At 43.0% G+C, this 25154-nt stretch overlaps 1 protein-coding gene across 2 annotated transcripts in view; it reads left to right on the top strand.

The window, feature by feature from the left end:
- ARMH3 (armadillo like helical domain containing 3) overlaps window positions 1–25154 on the top strand; it is a 131600-nt gene that overhangs the window by 70545 nt on the left and 35901 nt on the right. For both annotated transcript variants that reach the window (XM_032115699.1, XM_032115698.1), the window contains exon 24: window positions 20605–20683. In XM_032115699.1, the coding sequence (XP_031971590.1) occupies window positions 20605–20683 (79 nt within the window). The remainder of the gene's footprint in view (window positions 1–20604; window positions 20684–25154) is intronic.

Below are 25154 nucleotides of genomic sequence, written 5' to 3'. Positions count from 1 at the left end.
TAGCCAAGGGTAAATCAACATGTCAGCATCCCTGTCCCACTGCTTTCAGGATGGAGGCGTTGCAGGTTACTAACAGTCACACATCTGGTCATATACATGGTTTGTTAAATCTGTCACTGCTTTCAAGATGAGAAGGCTGAATTCCCATGTTAGGTGTCCATAAGGGTTCATTGTTAGGTGAAGGAGTCTCTTACCTACTCTTTGACTCCCACTCTCATTGTGTGCAGACAGGAGTCCTACAGGCCTTTTTTGTGGCTTTCTGGTGTTACTTGTGTGTGCACCCGAAATACTGTCTGTGGTAATTTAGAAGAGGGATGTCTAAGGAGGAATATGAGCTGGTCTCCTGTTTCTCAGCCTTTTGCTCTTTTCTGGGAGTGGCAGAGAAGTGTGTGATTTTCTGGAGCATTGGTGAAGAGTAGAATGATTAATCATGGAAGGTTTTTCTTCCCTTGTGATTTTCCTTTAGGGTTTCAGTCATCTTCACTGTTCATTTTTTCTCCAGAAAGAGCTCATGGACAGCTGTTAGGATCATGTACTCATAAATCTCATGAAAGTAAAACCCGTGCCAGCTGAGCAAGACATGATTTTAGTTAAGACTAACAGGATTTTTTGTATTTTTTTTCTTCCATGCTAACCCCAACCCAAATATAAAAGTCTTCTAATTTCAGTAGCCTCTTGTTCGTCAGCTAAAAAAGGCTGAGTTGATGGAGCCTTTTGATACTTCTTTGATTAAAAAAATGTAAAGGCCCTGTGGTTTTTTTATTTGGTTAAGGGGACAAATCCTTTTACTGTATCTGTAGAGAAAGGAGTTGAACGGGAATATGAGCAGGGTTTTTTCTGTTGCAGGTTACTGTTCTAAAGGAAATTCATGTTGGCTAATTTATCATTCGTTCCTCTTTCCTTCTGGCTGCTGTAGATCCCAATGCACTGCTCTATAAATAGATGTATAAAAGGTTCTTTTGCTGACATCTCTGAAGACAACTTTCGATTTCGCTAAATCCAAAGAAAAAAAAACCTATCGTGAATTCTCAGTGCACAGGTTAGATGAGTTAGGAAAAGAAGGGGATCAGGGTAATCTAACCGCTGCTGTAAGTGCCTCAAATAATGATCTGTTCTTTGTAATGCGTGTTTATCTATGAAAACCAGCCAAGGTGAATTAAAGGAGCATCTGAAAACAGGCACAAGTAGAGCCACATATCTTAATGTTGGCTCAGGTGTGGACTACCTGCATATGGAGGTGGGGAGGATCTTTCTCTTACTGAGGGACTACGACTGTGGCTCCAGCTGGTTCTCCTGCCCAGTGCTGGTCACACAGGCCAGTTCTACATCCCTACCTGTGCTCCCTACAACAAGCACCAACACAGCGGAGGCTAAGAAGAGTCTCCTTTGGAGCACAGTGCTGACCTGAGTGAGTGCCAGGCTGAATTTGCCTCCCAGCTGTTTCTTCCCCAGTCCATGGTACTTCTGACAGGGAAAGCCATCTGTGTAACAGCCTTTTTATCTTAGCTTGTGGAGGCAAATGAAACACAGCTATCCTGATGTTTGCAGACTAATGTTGTGAAGCAGTTCAAGCTGCCTACTGCGTACAAACCTAGTCCTGACTGTTTAGGCTCTGAACAATGCAGGTACAGTTCTGGGAAGGCTGGGTGCTGAAGATGTCTCTAATTCCTGACTTTCTAAACAAACCTTTCCTTCTCTGTAACCAGTTACTCAGCTGGGTTTGCTTGGTTTGGAATGATGCTGCTGTGGAACCCTACTAAGGCCCCATCTGCTAAGAGCTTGTATTGATTTGTGTCTTAGTTTATAAAAGCCTTCAATTCACCTGTGTAAATGCCATAAATAATGCATATGTACTAGATGAAATGTGCTGTGGGAACATCCCAGAAATCATTTTGGTCTGGTTTGAACAGAGCTAATCTAATCATGGTTAGGAGTTTCTCAGTAGCTGTGAAGCAGAAAGTGTATTGTCTTCTTCTAGCTTAATGTATTAGTCAGTACACAGGGGCAGGAAGATAGGTATTTGAAAGTGGTAATCAACTTTAATGAAAACAAGAGTTTCTAATGTTAAAATATTACAAAACTTCAGATGAAACTATTTGTAGATTATATATGTACACACATAGTGGAAGTGTAGTCAAGTCCAGTCCTGTGCCTGTGATTTATCTGCATAATCCTCACATTTGTATGCCTCTTTGTCACCAGGGCTGCAGTGCTTCAGAGGCTATATGTATATTTACTAAATAAATCATTTTGCCCACTCATAGCAAACAGCCACTTTGTGCCAGCAACATTGCAGAATGCATTTTAGTATATAGGGGACATTGATGAATAATTTGTCCTTTGAAAATTCCATGGGCTTTAGGGCACCAAAATGTATTTCAGGTTGGACTAGGTCCAGATGTGTATGAGAACTCCTTGGCAGTCTTGTAGAAAGCATATGGGAGTTTTAGAGGTGACCTCTTTTTAGAAATTTAATTGGATTTTTGTTCTATTCCATTATGTGTAAAGAAAGCAAAAAGGTAAAGGGATGTGGTATTTGTTAGATTGTTCAGTTAGGAATATCCATCATATCAAGGCAGATTTTTCTTCACAGTGGTCTGTGGTCATGGCATCTTGAGTTCTCTGCATTAGAGAGATCAGCTGATGGAAAGTGGTTCCTGTAGAGGAAAGAGAACGTATTTGTATGCTCATAAATTTATTCTAATCATTGTTTCCCTGGCAGTTACCACAATTACAAGATGAAGAATGTGTCTATGTGCTATTAGCATTGTTAATTCAGAGGAAACATGGATGCAGCCCATTGTCAGAGCTGAGACTTGTCTTCCTGACACTTTTCTGCACTTGATAGCCCCAGAACTGCTGATGTGATCAAATAGGACATTGCAGACAACAGCGATACGACAAGTCCAGAACTCAATAATTCTGCTTCGAATTGTTTACCGTCAAGAGCTTTGTATTGGCTAAAGCAGACAAACCATACAAACAGTTGTCCATTGGCAAAGAGATTTTAGGAATTTGGGGTCATATGTCAGCATTCATTACTGAAAGGACCTCCAGGAACTTAGAGAGCCTAGAGGAACTTAAAGAGCTCTTGCATGTCAGCGCAGGGCAAGATTTCAGAGCTCCTTGAGATTGATGCTGGTGAGACTTGGCTTGATGTTGATTCTCCAGGTATTATTTGCTGACAATTATAGCTCATCTGCTCAACTAGAGAACTCATGACAGTAGAGAGAAGAAGTATTTTAAGAGCCTTTGTGTGTCAGTTTTATAGCAGAGATTACTGAGGATCTGTGGACATGTGGAACTCATTGTGTTTCCTTTGGAGCTCCAGTGGGCATCAGTGACAATGCTGGAGATTCTAAGAGTGAGTGATGTGACAAAGTGCTTGTTGTGGAGCATCCCTAGAAGACAAGAATGTTGAGGGTGCCCTTCTTAGTTGATGAACATAAAAATAGTCGTACATGGTAAGTTTTTCAGTGATCAGAAGGGACATAAGAATTTCTGATGAATGTTGCAAGTTACTGGAAGACTGACTGAAGGTTAAATCATGAAGTAAATGAAGCGTGTGATCTGAATTGCTTTTTAACCTGTCAGGCAGTGCAGTTCTTGAAAAGCAAGTACCAGTTTGCAAAAAGGGGCTGTATCTTGAAAAGCAGTGTTTCAAGAAGCATTGACTGACAGCTTTACTCTAGGTCTCTTGTGAAATGTTCAGCTAAAAAGGTTTATTTAACCCTGGAAATATTAACAAGAGACAGAAAGTGATTTTATGATGGTATATATTTTGCAATTTTTTCCAGTGTCTGTTTCAAAAAAGGGTATTGTGTAGGTTCTGGGTGTGGGTTCGGCAATCATGATGGGCGCCAGACTGTAGGTGCTTTGGGGTGGGTCGGACGGTCGGGACGGATGGGGATGAGAGATCTCTGAAGTCAGATCTTGGAACATGTGGTTTATTGCAAAGGGCGTGGGTATAGGGGCACTGCTCAGAGCTGCAGCTGGCAGCTCTGAGCAGGCCCAAGAGAGCAAGAGAGTAAGCGGGTAAGAGAGAGAGAGAGCGAGAGGAATGAGAGTGAAGAAGAAGTAATGAGAATAGAATGGAATGGTGAAGTCCTGGTTACAATACAATAAATCATCTTCTGTACTGAATATTCTAATTGTCACTAACCAATCTAATACAAGATACAAATCCTATAGCATTTACATACAGCCTATAAGAGTTCTTATATTACCATAGAGTGTTACATCTTAACTTCTAAAACTACTCTTTGGACCCCTTCTGCTGAGCTAGTAGAGTCTGCTCTGACCCTTGGACCTGCCTGCAAGCAGAGGGTATTGTTCAATCAAGAGGGGATTACCTTCAGTCGGCCATACCATTGTTTTCCAGTTGTTCAGTAACTAAGACTTGGTAATTCAAAGGTGGCTTTCATTTCAATGTCGCTTATAGTTTTCATATTCCTAAAATCTTTTGTCAGGCAATCATATTTATAAGGCTTTCCTGTTTCATCTTCCCCAACATATTGAAAATTGGAGAAAGGACAGAGAAGCCTCAGTTATGAGAGACTAGTGAGAATGCTTTGAAGATTTCAGTATCATAATCTCTTTAAAACAAAACCTGTGGTATGCTCTTTAGAGTGTTCAAGCATCTTTGACGAGATAAAGTACCAAAACAGAAAATGAATGTAAGGCTAGCCATGGAAACCAAATTGCAGCTGCAAATCACATACCCATTTCTTAATAGGTGATTAACCACTGTAGTAAATGACTGAAAGGATAGGTTTTCTTCTCCTGTTCCTATCCCAATAGAATACCTTGATAAGAGGTGCTCTAGCTATCTACTGACATGAGAGTAATGCTGTAAGGGTAATATTGAAAAATGTGATATACAGAAGTTCAGATAAGCTGATCTACTAACTTGCAGTGCCATGAATCAGGTAGATTGGATCAAAGATACCATTTTGCCTTTAAAACCTAACAAATTCACTCTGGATTCTTGTGCTTTCGGCTTTATCTTTGCAATGAGAGATTTCTCCTCCAGTACATCAGTCACAGGCATACTGAAATTTATCCATGGAGCAATTAAACAGAAGGGCAGCCCTGAAATTATTTTGAGACATTTTTGCTCTTAAGACCACAAGACAGAGGTAAGATTCAAGGAGATGTCAGTAGGCTACAAGCTTTTCATTTTTCTGCAGTTTGCAGTCACCATGATGGCTGTGCTGAGAGAGTAGGGGCCAGGATAGAGGACTTGTGCTGCAAGGAAGTGTGGAGAAATTATTCACTAGCTTAACCTTCAAGCAAAAATATTACACCTGTAATTTAAATTTTCAGCAGTACATGTTTCAGTTTTTTTAGGGGAGTGGGGATTTTTCCCATTGTGTTTCAGAATGGAAAGAGTTTTTGTACTCAGTTGTAATAGCAAAAGAAAGCTAGAGTGCTTCAGAGAGGCCTTAAAAAATAAGATTTCACTGAATGAGTTTTGCTCCGTTTTCCATGTTTAGTCTTGGAATTAATGGACAGGAGTAGTAATCATGCTAGGAAATGTCCTCAAACCCAAAGAAAGGTAAAAGTGTGCTGATTATTTCAGCAAAGTCTCTCTTTTTTAAAAAGTGCATACATATAGAGTAAGCTTAAGTGCTGGTGTTCTTGAACACTGTGATCTTGGGGATGCCAAGACACCCCTTGGCACAAGAGGACTGTTTATCAACTCTGGGGGGTCTTTAGCCTCGCACCTGGAAGAGGCCCCCTGTATCCGTGTATCCAGACACTCTGTGATTGGAACATGACAGTTCCAATTCTGGCAGTCCTATAGCAATGCTTTGTGTGCAAAGGTAGGGCAGGAGCTGAATCTTAATGATGCCCACCACCAGGAGAAAGGAAACTGTGCTGAGCTGTGCCGTGGTGAATTGTGGTGAATCCCAGCTCCTGCCAGAGCTGGAAAAGAACTCGACCTTTAGCAGCTGTCTAAAACTGCAGTTTTCCTGGAATGGTTAAAAGTGATGGTGTGATTTATGATATGTTAAAAACCATTAAAGGAAACAGGAAAAGCAGTCAATACTTCATGCAGATCTATTGCTGGGTCATGAAGAGCTGCTCTGAGGGAGGGTGTAAAAAAGCCCTGGACAACCTGTTTTGGAGCTTTTAGTAGCTGCCCCAGCACGTAACTGCAGAGAATCTGCAAGGGCTGCAGGTCTGTCCTTGCTCTTTTCATGCCACCTCCTGATTCTGCCTGCTGAATAATGGCAGAGGGGTTTTGGGGCACCAAATCAAACACTCAGGTTTGCCATTGGTATTCAGGAGGTTAAGCACTCTGTTTACTCCTGCTCTCCTGTGCCATTTGCATTGAGGCAAGAGGTTCTTTGTTTCTCTGCCAGACTCCCTGTTTATCACTATGCAGAATGAAACCTTAGAAGTTGCCTGAATATTAATTTTTCAGGCTTTCTGAGAACTGTGGAAAGTAAAGGTTGGGGAAAATATATGGGCTTCCATTAAGGCAGAATGATGAACATGCTGAGCAGTGAACAGGCATTCCAGCCTGTAATACACCCCAAACTTGGGCCTGCTACCAGCACCTCTGGCCTCCTGCCAGGACCCTGGCAGCAACTTGTACAGAGCAGTTGTACATCTCCTCTGAATGCAGGGATGTTGTGTCTGAAGGCTTAGAGATCCATAGATCTTGAGATGAGCATCCTGCTCCATGGCAAGAAGAGTCCTGCTAGAAAGGCAGGCAAACCCTTAGTCCTTGGTAGGTCTGTTTTGTGTATATGTGCAGTGTGCAAGGAAATATTCCATGCTGGAGCCAGTGGGTTTATTTTAGAGATTGCTTGGAAAGAACTTGGATGTAATCATTTTCCGGTGTACATTTGAAATCAAAACACTTCTCAATATTTGGCAATTCATATTTTGAGATAGCACTTCCTTTTTAAAAATAGCTGCATGCTTTCAACATGCAGGTTTGTCACTTTTATCCCAAACCTTGTATTTCAAAATTGAACTGAAATCTTGAATTTTGTCCAAAGTTTTGAATCAACTCAAGAACAAATATGGGGAGGGGAAAACAAAACTTCTGAATTTTGTTCCTTTCTTGTTGAATTATTATGCGGCTTGTCTGTGAATCCAAATACAGTTCTGCCCTTTAGATAGCATTCATGGTTTTGTTCTATTTGTTTGGGTTTATATTTTTTTTTGCTTTCCACATTTAATTTCTTTTCTAGAAAGAGGTTTATGCAGTTTTAGCTTTCTCAAATAATGAGCATGCTGCCAAGCCTTGGCTCTTGCAAACTGCTAAGTGCTGTTGCCCATTAGCATCAAATGCCACAGCCCATATCACTTTGCTCAGTTGCTCAGCAAACACATGCTGGCTGTTGTATTGGGTTTGTGTGGCATGGGTTTGGTAGTGGTGGGCTACAGGGGTGGCTTCTGTGAGAATCTGCCAGAAGCTTCCCCTGTGTCCCATGGAGCCAGTGCCAGCTGGCTCCAAGGTGGATCCGCTACTGGCCAAGGCTAAGCCCATCAGTGACAGTGGTAGTTCTTCTGAGATAATTAAGAAGGGAAAAAGTTGCTGCACAACACCAGCAGCATCTGGAGAGAGGAACAACTCAGACACCCAGGTCAGTGAAGAAGGAGAGGGAGGAGGTGTTCCAGGTGCCAGAGCTGGGATTCCTCTGCAGCCTGTGGTGAAGACCATGGTGAGGCAGCTGTGCTCCTGCAGTTTATGGAGGTCCGTGGTGGTACAGAGGTCCACGTGCAGTTTGTGGAGGATCCCTTACTGGAGCAGGTGGAAGCCCAAGGGAGGCTATGACCCCATGGGAAGCCCTCTCTGGAGCAGACTACTGGAAGGACCTGTGGCACCATGGAGAGAGGAGCTCATGCTGGAGCAGGCTTGTTGGCAGGAACTGTGATCCTGCAGAAGGGACCCATCCTGGAGCTGTCTGTTCCTGAAGGACTGCAGCCTGTGAAGGGACCCACATCGGTGCGGTGTGTGAAGAACTGCAGCCTGTGGGAAGGACTCATGTTGGAGAAGTTCCCAGAGAACTGTCTCCCATTGGATGGACCCACACTGGATCAGGGGAAGAGTGTGAGGAGTCTCATTACCTTCTCTGATTTGGTTGGCAATTAATTAAACTAACTTCCCCAAGCTGAGTCTGTTTTGCCAATGTTGGTAACTGGTAAGTAATCTCTCCCTGTCCTTATATCAACCCCTAATCTTTTCATTATATATTCTCTCTCCTGTTCAGCTGAGAAGGGGAAAGACAGAGTGGCTTTAGTGGGCATCTGACATCCAGCCAGGGCTAACCCACTCTGGCTGTTAATGCAGCAGTTAATCACTTTGGTACTGAATGGGTTCTGTAATGATCTGACCTGTTATTTAAAATAATAATCAAAGTTCTCTAGTGACTTGCATGATTTAATTCCTTTAGGAGTCTTGCAACAGATGAGAAAATTTTGCCATGCAAGCTAAGTTACATTACCTGGAGAGCTGCTGGCAAAGAATGGTTTTAAAATACAGTCAGGAAAAGGATGTCGTAAAGAAGAGCAGTGTGGGTGAAGGGAAAACAGGGTTTGGTAGGTGAACAGTGAGCAGTCTGATTGCTTTCTGTTGCTCTAACACGTTTTTTGCTGCAAGTTTGACTAGAGTTTTTGGAGCAAGATTTTTACAGGATTTTACCTGGCAGTAAATGCTGTATCAGTCAGGCTAGAGCAGTGTTGGATCTGGGTTAAGTTGTCAGAAATTTCTAAGTGTGTGCCTATCAATAGTAAGTAATTATGCATATGCTCAGGAGGAATGCTAGCCAAGGGAAAGAAGGCATGCAAATTTTTTTCCTCTCTGAATGTGGTGGAATCTGCAGTATCACAAAAGCATGCAGTAATCACTGACGGTTTAAAACTTTGTAATAGTGACCTGTATATGTGCTGAATGCCTTTATTTAAAGATATGTGCTGAATGCCTTTATTTAAAGGTATGTGTGTTCCTCCATGTTTTCTAAAATGCTTAAATTGGGCAGCTTTCCCTTCATGGTGTATGACAGCACTCCTATCAAACGTTTCTAGTGCTGGGCTGATTTTGCTAATGCTGGTTCACAAGCAACATCAGGAAAAAGATTCTGGCCCTTTGCCTGCAGACAGAAGAGTGGTTAGGTGGGACAGGAGTAGGAATCAGCCTGCTGCAGTGGGTGGACCACCAGAGAAGTGTTGCCTTCAGTCTTTGAATGGAAGAGCTAAAAGGAACTGAAGAAAAATCAGATAGCTGACAAGTAGTCAACACTGCATTTTTGACAATGTGAAATGACAAGTCAGGATTTCAACAGCCTTTTTTAGTGCTTAGATTTTGTTGTTCACTAGAGCAGTTCTGAATCAAATAGAACTTAGAGAAATGAATGCAACCAAGTGTGGTGACTTCCTTTTTCGTATTAATTAATTCTCAAATAACTGCAACACGTGGCTTTTTTCATCAAGTTTGCTTTTTTTTTCCCTTGCATTTTCACTTGATTATGGATAACTTTTGTGTGTCGCCAGTTGTGGTTGCTGAATTGGGAAGTTGTGTGGTCTTCCCCAACTGCCCTGAGTGTCTACAAACCTTTTCAGCAACAACTGAATACATGGATGCTTTGTGTTTCAAAAAGAAAAAGAAAGGAGGGGATAGAACACAGACTGTGTTGCACAACTCAAGAGGTTAGCCCAAGGTCTGGAATGTTGAATTAGATCTGTTGGTGTAAGAATTGTGCAGCTTAAGCTTCACAAAGAAACTGGCTTGAGCTATCCAAAGCTACTGCCCTGGTTAGAACTAATGTACCTCTGTGGTGTGTAGTTGTGTATTAGCAATTAAAAGGAAGAAGCAGAGGCAAACCTTTAACTCTCCTTCCATAGAGAAAAGGGCTCCTTCCTTATATCTTGCAGATCCTCTGCCACCTGTGTTATGTCACATGTAACTGATTAAAAATCATGTGGCCTGTTTTTGCATTATGGTTTTGTAAGAGCGTTGAAAAACGCTTAAATTCCAAAGCACGAAAGACATATCAGTAGCAGAACACTGTAGGAGTTGGGCTTTTTGTTTGACTTGATGGATGGGAAAACATGAGCATTTAACTTTGAAATGTTTGGTGTGCTGCTGTTTCTAAGATTGGAGAACCATACTTGACTTTTGAAATAGAAAATGCACTTCACTGGCCTTGCTTTCGCTAACATCCATACAAAGAACAGAGCAGAAAAAAAGCATATGTCTAAATTACAAACCCAAAGCTTTGAGGGAGGGGTGAACATGTGGAGGTATGTCAGGGAGGATGGTGGGTGATTTGAAAAGAAATAAATGCCTCTTCTGTGACATGGGTAAGTCTGTTCTCAGAGATCTGCACTTCTGTGGCATGTTCAGCTGAATGGGTTTTGTCAACATCTGCCTGAAATTTGTTGCAGGATAAGGATGTGTAAAATGAAAGCAAAACCTGGAAAACCTAGCACCATTGAAGTGATTCTGGAAACTCTTGGTAAGGCACATGATAGAAAAAATAGTTGCCCCTTGTCCTCTGGGCTGTGATGAGTTGACCCCCAATCCTCCTTTTGTCCGGTGAACTGGGAGTGTGTGAGCACGGGCAAGTTTATCTCTGGCATTTTGCTCTGCAGTCAGAACGGATTTACTGCATGCTTGCTGTCAGTAGCTCAGTCGATAACTTGATCAATAAATCACTTGCTTCTGATCATCACCTCTTAGTGAGAGTAGAGATCGCAGTAGTGTAGGTATTCGTGAGATGTGTGGATATTGGGATGGAGGGAGCTTGGCTTTCAGGGAGATGGGTCAGGTTAAGGCAATTAAATGGGGAAGATGATTTCGTACTCATACATGAGTATGAAATACAGGAAGGGAGGTAAGATGAAGATCTCCACTGGTCCTTAAACCAGGCATCCTGTCTCAGAAAAAACAGAATCTTAATCAACTGCAGGTCCTCCAGCCTTTCAGACATGAAATAAATACCAGAAAAAGAATACCATTCATTCAGCTGTAATGCTGTTTGGCTCTAGCTTTCCTTAGCATTGAAAACCAACTTCACCTTGTCCCAGGTGACATCTTTACTGAGGATGTCATATTCACTTGGGCTGTGTCTGGGGCTGTCAACAGAATCTATTGCTTCAGTCTTGGTCCTGGATTTTTGAATTCCACTAGGCATTTTTCAACAAATGTGGTTCTCATTTGCACCTGTCTGACAAGAAAACATTGTGAGGTTTGCAGCATCTTGTATTTTCAGAGGTCTGGACTGTAAATAATGGGTTTTGGTTGGCATGGTAGTTGGTAGCATCTCAAAGGCTGATATTGTGAACTCTGATTTACTTGGCTGTGCAGGTACAGCCATAGCTGACACTTGGTGTAATTAAGTTAATTAAATACCATTGTGGGACTCGTTTTAATTTCCTTTGCAAAGTAGTTTTGACTGTAGCTGATTCTTGCTTAGACAATGTTCCTTCTCCTCATCTCTCTGTAATTTAATATCCAGCTACTTCACGACTCGATTGCATTGTTCTAACCCTTTACTCGCTCAATACAGACAAATGCTGATGCTTCAGTGCCTTCCTTTCCCTCTGGGACTTCTGTTGCAGGCACAGGTTTTACTCTGAGTCAGTAAAATAAGGTTGTGCTCCATGACCTAAAGAGATAGGATTGTCTTGCTGCCACAGCCTGCAAACAGGGTGTTCAGGACCTCATGCAATATCTGCTGGCTCACACCTGACAAAAAGAGATAAGAAGAGTAATTTCCAGTGCACTCTAGATAATACAGGGTTGATGGCAAGTTTTCACTTAGTTAATTAAACTAGCAGCCTACTCAGAGCCTTTCTCAGAGAGCTTTAAAAGGTCCCAGTGGGATGGTTTATAAAGTTTCTTAGGTTTCACTCCTAGCTTGATGTGTTTGGAACTGGTGTGTGCATCCATACAGCGTTCTGTGCTACGTGTGGCCTCCAGTAGTCCAGGCTTTCCTCCAAGTTAAACATCCTGTGATTAAATACTAACGAAGATACTAAAAGTAATTTTAAAAACTTCAGGTTTTGATTCTGTTCAAGGTTTTGCGATGTGTCTTGTGTCTCAGGAGGCTTAGATGGCATCCCATAACCTGAATTGAGAAGCAATGGGTAGATGCTGACCCACTTATAGCACTTGCAGAGAATAAATATTTGCCATAATGCTTTACTTCAGGTCCTAATCAGAGAAGGTGGCCATGCAAACATGTATGGTAAACTACTGTCAAATGTGCTTTTTTCGCTTTTTTTCTATTCTTTGCTTTTTTTTTTTCCCCCCTCACTTTCTGGATTTATTGTTTCTTCATACCTCACTGTTTGTTTTAGAGAGCAGGTTGCCTTGTACATGGGAGTTAAAAGCTGGTGTAGCTGAAGGGCTGTGTTCGGTGTTAAGGCAGTGTTCTGTAACCCATTTCACTGCTCTACACCACCTGGCTGCAGGAGACTATCACTCTGTTTGCATCACAGAATGCTTGGATACTGGAAGAACCACAGCCTCTTTGGCCTGTGGACTGTACTTGTTTGGTACACCTGAAGAACTTTGGACAAAGGAATGTATATGAGGTGAGAGAACTGGGAAATAGGTGCTGCAGGAAAGGTTGTTAAAGCTCTGAAAAACTTAGTTCCATATTAATATTGCTTGCTATGGCTCTGTGCAGATATTAAGCCAGGACCACAGCCCGAGGGCAGTAGGTGTTTTTTAAAAGTATATATTAAGGAAGTTTCAAAGAAGGACTTCTCATTTTAAAAGTTGGCTGAATCTTCAAAATTGGTAACACAGATGTGGAAGAAGGATAGACATCATTTCTAAAATCCCATAAGCTGACATACATCATGGTTGGCTCTCGCACCTTGGACATGCTAGACTGAGCTGCAGGTTTCAGTGCTGGCAACCCGAGCCTGGAGGGCAGGCTTGCTCTCTGTGATGTTTATCTATTCCATCACACAGCTCCAGCTCTGTTTGTAGTTAGAGGTGAGTAGGTATAGCTGGCTGCTGCTCTCTGGAATTGAGGTGTTATGAAGGGTTGGTTTTTTAATGTTTTTACTTTGGTTAAAGTAAACTCTTGCCACACTCTCACCACTAGTAGCCGGCTGTTTTAGGGCAATGAAATGTGCCATAAAATATGTCATTTGATCTCTCATAAATGTTTGAGATGAGAAATGTATTTGCTATCAAGTGATAGCTTTGTTGTAGAAGAGTCAGTTGCAGATCAGGAGATGAGCAGGAACACAGATCAGGCTGGTGCCCCGTGCTTCAATATTTTCACTCTCAGTGCCTAGGTAGTATTTTCTACTTTCATTCATACCACTTAAACTATCAGTGCCACTGGTTATGGATACTTAAGAATTCTGATGCTTATTGAGAAAAGGGAACAGAAATGCTTCTAGATTAGTTTCCAGTGATGCACTGGCAGCATGAAAATAGGTGAGTGGATAAATTCCCTAAGTTGTAGTCTCAAGTGAGGTTGTGCAGCTGTTCCAAAAGATGAGTTAACTGCTCACCCATGAGGACTTCCTTAGTTAAAAAGACAAATAGAAGTTAAATGAGGTATTTGATTTGCTTGACTTAAATTTATAGACATGAACCATAAAAAGAGAAAATCAGCATATGCTGCAAGCTGTGGTGGTACCAGGTTGGTATCCAGCAGACAGTGAAGTTTCAAGATGCACTGCGTAGCTGCCTGGTGGTTCAGAAAGCACACCCTCTGCTTCTGCCCTTGCAGAATGCAGCTTGATAAAACCATGCCGAGAAAAGTGAGAAGCTCAGTTGCTGTGTGTGCACTCTTTTGTCCCCTCCTTATTAAATAAATAGACCATGTATCTCCGTCTGCCATGGAGCCTGTCATCACGATCAATAGGTTTCGGGATGGCAGAATTGAACAGGTGTAGCAGTTGCTTCTCCTGTGAAATTGCTGCAGTGCTGACTCGGATATTTTCAGTGAGCTGTAAAGCAAGTGCTTTTGACTAAAATATCCTTTTGTCTTGGATTCTTCCCTGCAGTTTATTATTGTGTCTGGAAGATGCCTCCCACTGTGAGTTGTGGACTTTCAGCTTAATGTCAGTACTCATTAAACTGTAGGAGCAAAAGAAATTTAACAGACTGGAGTTAAACTACAGTAGAAGGAAGAATTTGATACAGAGTTCCAGGGAGTTTGCTTGCTTTTAATTGGTGAAGACAGCTTAGGTATGGTAGGTATGTGTACTTTATAGCAATGCTTCATGGATGTGTGTTAAAATAATCTAAACCCTCTCACCTCCTGCCAGGTGGGGTTGTACATACGGAGCAACTCAATCTAATTGTTGCAGGCATGGAACAGATGGGGTTTTATTGTCTGGAGTGCTGGGAGTGCCTATGAGAGCAATGTCAGCAGCATCCTTGCCCCAAACAGCACTTGCTGACACACAGCTTGCTGCAGGAAGATTGGCTTGGAAGCTTTACACAAGTCTCCAGCAACCATGGTTGTGATGGCTTGTATGGGAGAAAATGATATGGGAGAAAATGTGTAATTTACTTGCTGCCTTGTGCTTGAGCAGTTTCCAACATACCACATAGTAGAACACTGAGCTCTTACCACCTTGTTGTTTTAAGACACTTTGTGGAAATAATTGCTCTTATTTCCACTTCATAAAGGAGAAACTGAGGTGTATGAGAGGGAGAAGGAACTGCTGTTGCAAATCACAAAGAAACTGGTTACTTATTGATTCCTGTTCCTGAACAGTAACTACTTCATCTCGGGCCTTCTTTTTGTAGTAAAGCAGCTTTGTGGAGTGTGATGAAGGACAACTATGCCCTTTCCTGCTTGCCTATCCTGAGCCTTCATCATGGGTGAAGCTTAGTGCATGCTGGAGTATTTGTCCATCTCAGTGCCAGTTTTTATTGCAAAGGGCAAGTGAACTGCCTGCCTTTGCTGTGCATTCAGTTTTACTCAATGAAGACTGAGATGCATTCCCGGCTGCTCAGTGCACTGCTCTGGCACAAGCAGATGAGAAGATGAATGTCTGCAGTGAGTACAAAGTTGCCCTCAATTTCCTGTGAAGGGGTAAATACCAGCCAAGAGCTGCTGCTTTTCTACTCCACTCTAACAAAATGTAGGAAGAAGTGAACTTGTGGTGTTGCTTTTATGGTACAAGAAATGTTTGGGAATCCACAAGAATACTTCATGTCAGGCACTGCATGCTGGACCTGTGAAGTGCAAAGGCCAGGTTCATGCCGGGAATGATGGCTCAGCATTTCCATCTCTATAATAAGCTTTGCAGCCTTTCTGTTCTTCCCTTAGCCTACTTTCAGCACCTCCACAGTGCTTCATTTTGCTGCTTAAGACAAGAGGACAGTGTTGTCTTATGGGACTCTGGAAATGTAGCTACTGTCAGGCAAGAGTGGGTATTAGACAGCTCATCTGCAATAACTTGATGGGGAGAGTCTGGAGGTCAGAGAAAACGTGCTGAAGAAATGCTGCCTGCCTGAGCACAGTGATTTTGCTTTCCCTGCACATTGGACCCAGACCAGCTCATTGTGAGGTTAAGGAAGGCGAGGTACCTTCCTTGCCATGGTGGATCACCTGGGCTGGAAGATCCTGTGAACTGTGGGACCAGTACCTTCATGCTGGTGTGTTTCAGTTCTCATATCTAACGTTAAAGCTAGTGGCAAATGAAATTGAGGAGTTAATTAAACCTTTTCTTTCCATACATGCCATATTGGTTTTCATAGGAGCCCTTTTCTATCAGCAGACTGTGTTTTCAGAAGTTATTTTACTCTGGGCCCCTCTGCAGGGCAGCACTGGTTGTTTCTGTTTATCGAGGAGTAACTCTAGGCAGTTTCTAAAGACAATAAACCCAAGTTTTTAAATGTTACTGTCTGGAGAGCTACTGCAGCCACTGCAGAAGCAAGTCCTGTTGCAGTGAAAACAGTAAAGGGAGGGGAATCCAACTTACTTGTGGGGATTCCTTCTCTCACCATAGCTCTAGGTGAGAGCCACAGTGGGATATCCCTATTTGGGGAATAAAAACCCCAGTAGGGCCCACATGGAGATTCTTCTGTTTCTTACCTTCCAGCATATGTGTTTTTGAGGGAGAAAGGGCAAGTAACAGTAATTTCAAGACTGGCCAATTTCTGCAGCTTCAAGAATAGCCAAAGTAGAAACTTTCCACCAGCTAGAGCTTTGCAGTTTGCAGAGGACAGACTGCTCTGGGATCTGTTGCTGTTTCTCTGATCCTCGCTGTTCTGCAGTTTTTCACTTCTGTTTTTCTTGATCCTATCTGCCCTTCAGTCTCCTTTTTCCTATCTCTCTGCTTCTTCCTTTGGTATTCTTTCTGTGTTTTTTCCATCCATGGTTTATGTCAAACTGAAGTCTTTCATGATGCCCAGTGAGTAGCAGCACTGTTACAGATTCTGTTGCCAATGCACTTTTCTGTGCTTTTCCTGTTCTCTTGCATTTGAGATCCTTACCCCCTGGGACAGAAGCTTTCCACCACTCTGGCTTGGTACAATACCTGTTACAGTGGGACCTGCTTTTACTGTCTAATAATATGATTAATGCAGCTAATACAAATAAATAATCCATTTGCACTTCAAGGTTTCTAAATCAGGGTGATTTCTCCTGTAATCGTTCTCCTCTTCATGAAGAGTTAAATGAATGCAGTAAATATGCAATAAATGCAAACATACATAAATGCAAGTGTCCTAGGTCGTTCATCCTGAGAAATATGCACATTCATATGTGTCTCTACATGCTTCTAGCATCATGGTGTGTAGGTAGCTTGAAGAGCTGCATGAAGAAGTGATGTGAGTTGTGTTTTTTGGAGACCATTGGTATGGCTCATGTATTTATTGGGAAATCAAGATCTCTCCCCGGGAGACTGAGGAATAAAGAATGTGGAGATGGCTTGTGATCTGCCTTAGAGCACTAAGCATTAACCTCAAGACAAGACACTGGGAGCCAGGTTTTTAATTGCTGAGCCTTCTACTTATTCAGCATTCTTCCTTTCTCCTGTGACAGTCTCCTCTTGTCAGTTCACTGCTGAACTGTGGATCTGTCAGAGGAGGCAGTGTTGCTGAAGTGATATCTCTCAGTCCCTGGAGAATTGTCCCACGAGTGCTGTGAAATTTGTATGACAAATGGCAGCCAGCCCCACTGAGGGAGGGACTTGGCAGTGTGGAAACATGTAAGTGCACGTACTATGGAAGGCTGTGTGGGAACTGCAGCGTTTTGTCTTTCAGTTGATACTTCACCATTTCCTTGCTTTACAAATGTGTTGAAGATGTCCATGCTTCATGAATACCAAACACAAGGGTTTTCTTTTTTATCTCCCATGATCAGTATGAGGATCTCAGTAGAACACATCATCACAAATCTTTTGTAAGTGCTTTAACTGCTCCCTTCCCCCTCCCCAAAGCTACTGGCTAGTATGGCAGTAATTGAGGCAATCACAGTGTAAAAATAAATCATTGCCAAGGATCAGCTGTTACGTGAACTAATGGTGGCAGAACCACTGATCTCTTGTCCATTACAGGGAGACTGTGTTTCAAAGCTCTGGTCTCCCGTTGTCTCCAGGATCAAAAGCCTGTGAAGAGGCATCTCTGCAAAGTGAATTCCAGCTGTTAATCAGTGAATATCCCAGGAGGCCAGTTGCTAAAAACATGCCCCAGGGACAAGATATATTTTGAGAGATGGAAGAACAGCAGAGGTGTATGAGAGTAGCTGATGCAGAAAGTGCTGTCTGGGACAGATAGCAATGGAATTTCTCATAGCAGATGAGTGAGAAGGAGCTGCACCATGTGCAAAGCCTGGCCCTGGTGGGCATGTTGGGCAGTAAGAACTTGGCTACACAGAGCCAGGATTGAATCCAAGCTCTTCATGCTTCTTTACCCCAGGCTGCCTGTGAGTTCAGGGAAACAGCTCTGCAGATGGTCAGGTTGGGGAGGAATTCTTCATAGTTAAAACAAATTAAAGAGCTGGACTTCATCTCGTCACTGAGGACTTGTCCATTCACCTTTGAGGAAATGAGGAAGGAGACTTGAATTCTTTCCCTTCCTTGATGTCTTCTGATTCTTACTGCAGTGGCAGCTGGTTGCTGGTTTTGCTTTCACTGGGTGAATCCCAGCTGTGATTGCAGGTGCCGCTCCACTAGCTCAGATCCAAGCAGAGACTTGTGAGCAGGCGGCCCATGTTGAAGTGCTTCACAGCAGTGGGTACAAATGAATGCTAAATCTGTTCCCTGGTAAATGTTGGAACCATGTGAGTGCACTGAACCCGTCTGAGCTGCCAAACCTTCTGTCAAGCCAGAAGTTAAGTTGTTGTAAGTCTGTGTTCCATTTTCTTTCAATAACTTGTAGTGTGTCCTGTAGGAGTATAAATATGACTCCAACCAGGCATGAAACATGCAGCTTGAAAGCCAGAGTGTTGGGGAGGCTGGGTAATGGACAGTGTGATTGTGACTCACAGGAGCTGCTTCTCTGGTCATACTGAAGTGGGAAGAGCCTGGGCATGCCTCTACCTGCCTGTTTGTCTTTCTCCAGAGGGAAGGGGGTTAAGGGAAGCCTGGTAGAGGCAGTGCTGAATTTGTTTTCTGGATGTAACTGTCAAGGCTGGTGAGAAGGCAGAAGTCCCCCTGTGCCTAGTGTGTACAGATGCTGTAGGAGCAGCTTCAGGAGAGACTGGCCCTATGTGCTGACTGGCACCTGGTGTGCTGGTGAGGTGTGGCTGGCAGTGTTGCAGTGAGTGTAGCACAGCCAGGAGGGTGAGGAAGATGATTCTGTCGCTCTGCTCTGCTCTCATGAGACCCCACCTGAGGTGCAGTGTCCATCTCTGGTGTCCTCAGCACAGGAAAGACGTGGACATGTTGGAGGCAGTGCAGGGGAGGCCATGAAAGTGTTAAGAGGGATGAACCCTTTTGTGAAGACATGCTGAGAGAGCTGGAGAAGAGAAGGCTGTGGGTAGACCTTATCGTGGCATTTCAGTACTTAAAGGGGACTTAAAAGAAGGCTGAGGAAAAACTTTTTAACAGAACTTGTTGCAACAGGACAAGAAATAATGCTTTTAACTAGGAAAGTTGATATAGATTATATATGAGAAATAAGTTTTAAACAACGGGGGTGGTGAGGCATTGGAACAGGTTGCTCAGAGAGGTGGTGGATGACCCATCCCTCGAGACATTCAAGGTCAGGTTGGATGGGGCTCTGAGCAACTTGATCTTGTTGAAGATGTGTCTGCTCATTGCAGGGGAGTGGTACTAGGTGAACTCTAAAGGTCTCCCTACAACTGAAACAATTCTGTGAACCTATGAATTGCAGATTCTGTTTGGGTTGGGGTTTTTTTGGGTTGGTTTTTTTTTTTCCCCCTCTCCTACTCTCCACACCTTCCACACTGTTTATCTGTGTATTTAAAGAAGTAAGGATGCTTCTAGGCAGGTTTTTGTCCACTGGCTCTGGTTGGCACCACCGAATATCACGTATTCCTAGACTGAGGCACAAGCTCTTAGCTGTGATGAGGTCTGGAGAAAGCAGCTGAAAGTTCTTCTGCAGAGGGAGGTGTGGGGAGGAGGGAACCTATTAGAGTGAATTTTTGTGCTGATGCATATGGGAGTGGAAGCCCTGACTGCTGCACTGTAATCTGGCTGAGCAAGTGTTCTCCAGGCACAGTTAGAACTCATCTGTGCCTAGCACTGACATGGCCTGTTCCCATGATGAATACTTACCTCAGCAGTGGGTCTCTTGAGTAATATCCCAACTAGAGCAGTTGGAAACTCTGTCCCAGGGAGTCTTTTACTGTCCTGCCATTTATCTTCTCAGCAGCACCTGACAAGCAGAGGGGAAGGCTGAGGAAATATTCCAGCTGCAGTTCGGTGGGTTTTTTTCCCCTATTGCTATTTTACTTTCAGTTTTAGATTTCTCACATCTGCTTCTAGGTCTACCTAGAAGGGAAAGGTAGTGGTGCAGATTGGTTTAGGTAGTGAGAGAAATGAGGCAAAGGAGCAGGAGTGACCAGTATTCACTGCTGTGTTTGGGACACTGACTTAAGTTATCTGTAATGATCTAAACTGGGGATGAGGACTGAAGTTATTATGGTAAGAATTCAAAATGTAGTGGTTATAGTGATGGATGACTACAAGTAAGAGCTAGCTACAACATTTTAAATGGAGTGAAAATCTGAAGCAATAAACCATCAGCTTCATCATACCAGGCAACAAAGTTCCACAGAGCAAAATGTCACGTGACACTGATTTTGGAAGGGATGAGGACCTGCAGTTCCTGAGCAGCATGGGGCAGTGATGGCCAGGTTTGCTGCCTCTCTGCTGGAACACAGAGCAGTTTGCAGCCTGTTCCCAGCAATTCCCCCTGCCAGAGCAGCAAGCACAGTCCAGTATCTGCTGGGGCAAATGCAGCCATGTGTAGGACAGTACCTGTGCTTGCAATTTCCAGCAAGCTCATGTCAGAATCTGCATTGGCCTCAGCAGGGAGCATGCCTTCGGCAAAGCAAACAGTACCGTGTGGTGAGGGAGGACTTTCTTGCAGGACTGCCTCCATGTGTACCTGCTCAGACTGGCACGGAATTTCTGCTGCATCTGTAAGTTGTTCCTGAGACCTCTGAAAATTTCCCTCCTTTGTTTCAGAGCCATCATCAATCACTTCAACCCGAAGATAGAGTCTTATGCTGCAGTGAATCACATATCACAGCTCTCTGAGGATCAGGTAAGCCACGCATGCCATGGCCTTTTGTCATGTTGGCCTCTGGAATATGGGTGTTCAGGAGTACCTTGTGCTCACTGGGACTGATGATGTGGCAGCAGTAAGAGAAATGCAAGTGGGACTCTTGTGTTCCTTGTTCAGATGCGTGTGAGAGAAAGAAAAGCAAGAATTGCTGTAGCCAATTTTACTGTCACATACAGAGATTTTGGTCCTGCAAATGTAGAAAGACAGGTACGATCAAGGAAAATATGCAGCATTGTCAGCAAGTGTGTTTGGAGACTGAGGGTGCTGGCATTCAGAGTGGGACAAGAAGTTTCTGGCAGCAAACTTAGTTATTAGAGAACTCTTGAGCACAGTTTGATTTTTGTCTTTTGGTGATATTGGGGACCCAGAACTCTGGCAACAGCTGGTAGAAATTTTCTAGGGTGTAATTGAATTCAGTTGGGTTAGATTTTAAAAAGCAGAGGTTTTTAATAAAGAGGGTGATTGGGTTAGGTTTCCCTTCCTTAATTTGGCCTGGTTTGCTTGCTTCATGTTCTGCTTGTACTGCATAAATTTGTAAATGTGGCTTTTTGAAAATAGGCTACTGTGAGTGGTCTCAGGAATGGAAGAGATGGCCTATTTCCCAAAATAAAATATTGGAATTATACATTAATCACTCTTGGAGAGATAAATGACTCTGCAGGAGCATGTGGTGGACAAAATGCAGAGCTGCCATGCGAGCTTGGGGAATCATCCTAGACACAGCTGCATCAACAGCTCTGGACCTTCTGGAGAAGAAATTGTTTATGCAGTCTGGGACGGACCTTGGGTCTGTCCTAGGTAACCTAAATTACCTTGGGTTATCCCTTCCACTGGATGGGATTCCATACTTGTGCTTGCTATAAGGTCCTGACTGTATCCTGCTCTGCAATTCGTTTCTCTTTCTGTCCAGGATATTTTTACTATTTCTTGATTATACCCTTTCGTGTTTCCCACTAACCTTTTCATTTATTAACGTACTTGATCTGTAATATGTAACACCCCAAAGACTTGGGATGAATGCTGTACTGATGCAGCGGGGGGAAAAAAGGTGGCCCCTACTGCTTTTTATTCTCTTCTTGGTAGAGTTGGATAGAGGAACATTGGTTTTAATTTACTCGATTTTCCTTATTGTTCTGCCTCTGAGAGTCACTGTATCCGCAGCTATGCTTTGTGATGGTTCATGTTATCAATCCTCATTCACTGATGATACACTGATTACATCAACCCAGGCCTCCGAAAAAGAAAAGCTTTGATAGCCCAATTTAAAACTGGAGGCTTGGATAGAGGGGAATTTTGCATAGTCTTTGAGTTAGTCTGAGAAAGGAAATGAGCTTCTCACTGTCAGCTCTGTGTAGTATTCTTCCCCCAGCAGTTCAGGAAGGTCAGGTTAAATCCTTTCTGCCTTGTGTGTTATTCTTTAAATAAAATCCCTAGCAGCAGGCAGATAATGAAATCAGTGCTGATGCATGAAGCATTTTGAGGAAGATGATTAGGAAGTTGAAAGACAGACAGATTTCTCTTATTTCTTTTCTCCCTTCATGCTTTCTCTCAACATAGGGAGAACATCAAACAAAATAAAGCAATAATAGCCCCAGATGAACTGCAGAGAAATAAGGGAGATGTCACTGTGGTGAGGGAGTGTGTAGTCTCAGGGTGTTTAATCAGCACTCTGCAATTTGCTGCACAAGGAGGAGAGGGATGGAGACTTCTTGCCTCCACTTTCCGTTACGCCAGTGAGCTCAGGTCTGTGTGTTGGACTGTGGTTTCCCCTCTGTCAGTAGCTGTAAGTGCATGAGAGGTACTGGTAGTTGGCCCAGATCAAGCCCAGGGTCTGGCTTTTGTGGGCTAACAGAATTTGCTGCTTTCATTGTGTGAGCTGTTCAGCATGTGAGTGGGAAGGGGAGGGATCAAGCTTGCCTTTTGGCTGCTGCAGTCTCTTCCCTTTTTTGTTTTTCCTTCCAGCTGTATCTTTTGTTTAAACTTGTGTGTTCACTTAATTACCTATTTCTTCTCTCCTTAAATATTTTCTACACAGCATCCACCATCCTTTATAGCCCTGTCTTTTGAAGTGTAGCACATTGAAATATTTAATGCTGACATTTGTGTGTCCACACACAGATACTACATTTGGGACCGGTCATTTTCTCCTTTGAGTTATTCCAGTAGTTTCAGGAGAGTGGTATTTCTTTACTGTAAACATTTGTTTTTACAGTTTCAAGGATTCAACTTTTCTTTTAATGAAAATTTCCTTCTCAGACACCAGTCTTTGACCAGATTCTCATATGCCTCCTTACACTCCTCTGTGGTATCTGAGAATCTGCTGTTAATCACGCAGGCATAGCTTTGACATAGCTTTGTCTGAAGGGGAATTTCCAGCTGCTCTGATTTGTTTCAAATTTACTGGAAGCTAAGTTGTGACACCCTGTTTGTGTGTTAGATTATTTTTTTTATTTATTTCTTCTTATATTTTAATATCCTTAAAAGTAGCTAAGTAATCAGCTCAAAGAGATATTGCTCTATCTTCTTCTTTTCCTAATCCTATTGGAGCTTTTGTTACCTTGTTAATCACTAATGTCCATTTATTACTATTCTAAGTCTGTCATTTCAGCGCTTTCTCCTTTTTTATTTACAAGCATTAATTTTAACAATATTACATGCTGGGGGAATTTGAAAACGATGGGCATGGGATTGTTTTAAGCATAGACTGTTAATGCCACTGTATGTTCTCAGCCCTGGAGATTTCCAGGAACCATAGTCTGAATATACAGGTTTCTGGTCTAGGCAGGTGTACTTGTAAGACTTCATGGTACTGCTTTGCTGACTGTTGTGGGGTTTATCCACTGTTAAGGGGTTTATCCAATGTTCTGATCAGAAATACTGGGAAGAGACCTTTTCCATCCCATATTCTCTCCAGCAAAGAGTGGGAGATTCCCAGGGGCAAGCGAATGATGAGCCATTTCAGTCTATAAACACCATGGGATCCTCAGTGCCTTTCTGCAAAGCATTTCCTTGCCAAGGCAAGCTCAGAATCCGTCCTAGTCGTTAGCTGTTTTGACCTTGCTGTAGTTCCTCACTATGAAGCAGGGAATGTCTTAGCCAGTTATTGGCATCTTTCCTCACTTGCTAATTTGTTAAACCTGACTTCAGTGTTAATTTGTTGTTTTGTGATATTCTCTCTCTCAACACATTTGGCTCCTCCCTGCACATCCTTCAAGAGATTGAAAGATGCTGCACAGTCAGAAAGAGGAGATTGGTCGTTAACTGCCAGTGTAATTTTAGCTCTTCCATGCAAGTGATTATTCCCATGTCTTCAAAGAGGTTTTGGTACATTCTTGAGTCAAAGGGCAAAATAGCCTTTTATGAAATGAATTCATAAGCTTATCTGTGCTTTCCAGATGATTGGACTGCCTTGTACTTAATATGTTGGAGGCAGTAGACTTTCTTGGTGCCATATCTGATCTGAGAAGCTCCCAAAATATTTTCTAGCATAAGCAGTTGCAGAGAACAGGGTCAAGGCAGTGAGGAAACGGCAACACGGGAGTTGCTCTGGAAGAGCAAATGCAGACAAACAGAAAGGATGAAAACACAGCATGAACAGTCTAGGTGGGGTCTCACTTCTGCCTTTTCTGGATGTGAAAGAGCAGCTGTTTGTAGGGAGGCAGCTCTCTGCCTGATAGCAATGTAGTACAGCTTTAAAGAGAGGCTAAAGTGAGAGGAATTTAGTAGTTTTGGTTGAATCTTCTCTGAGCAGGAATGCGTTGTGGTGCCTTGCATGCCGATCAAGTCCTGTGCCAGTTAGAAAATTGCTCACTAAAGTCTTGTTTTCTCTTTGGCACCTTTTCTCTCCACGATTTCCTCTCTAAGGGTGTGCTAGTTTGAAAACAAACCAGTGGGAGGCACCAAGTCAGAATAACAATTTAATGGAAATTAAAGAAAAGGGGAAAAAAAAAAAAAAGGTAAAAGAAAACACTGTCAAACTGACAGAGTCAAGGTACAACCTGACACCCTGTTAGGCAGGGTGGTGGTAGCAGTCTGGTAGAATGGTGGCTGCAGTCCTCTGAAGCAGTGATCCTGTAGTGAAACAGTCTGCTCTTCCTCTGGAAGTCCAGTGGTGGCTGTGTAGCTCCTGTCCTCTGGAAATCCAGTGGGAAGCCCGTGTCTCTAGTGTTCAGCCTCAGCTTATATCCACGCTGGGATGCTTGGTTCCTCCCTCTGGGTGGAGCATCTCACAATGGGGTAACAAGTCATGAGGCAGAGTGTTGATTAGGCTCATTAACAGAAGATAATCCGGAGGGAGTTATCTCTGAGTCAGGCGGCAGGACAATGATGGGCAATTAACAGAAAGATAGTCTGGGGGGAGGAGGCAAGGAAACACTGCCCCACCTGATTTTAACAGCTGATGGGGATGGTAATAGAATACACTGCAACCCAGGACATTATCCACCCCTTA

This window comes from Corvus moneduloides, chromosome 8 (assembly GCF_009650955.1).
Source record: "Corvus moneduloides isolate bCorMon1 chromosome 8, bCorMon1.pri, whole genome shotgun sequence".
In the NCBI taxonomy this organism is placed as follows: domain Eukaryota; kingdom Metazoa; phylum Chordata; class Aves; order Passeriformes; family Corvidae; genus Corvus; species Corvus moneduloides.
The sequence above is the reverse complement of the archived record's forward strand: the minus strand, read 5'-3'. Positions and strand labels throughout refer to the sequence as shown.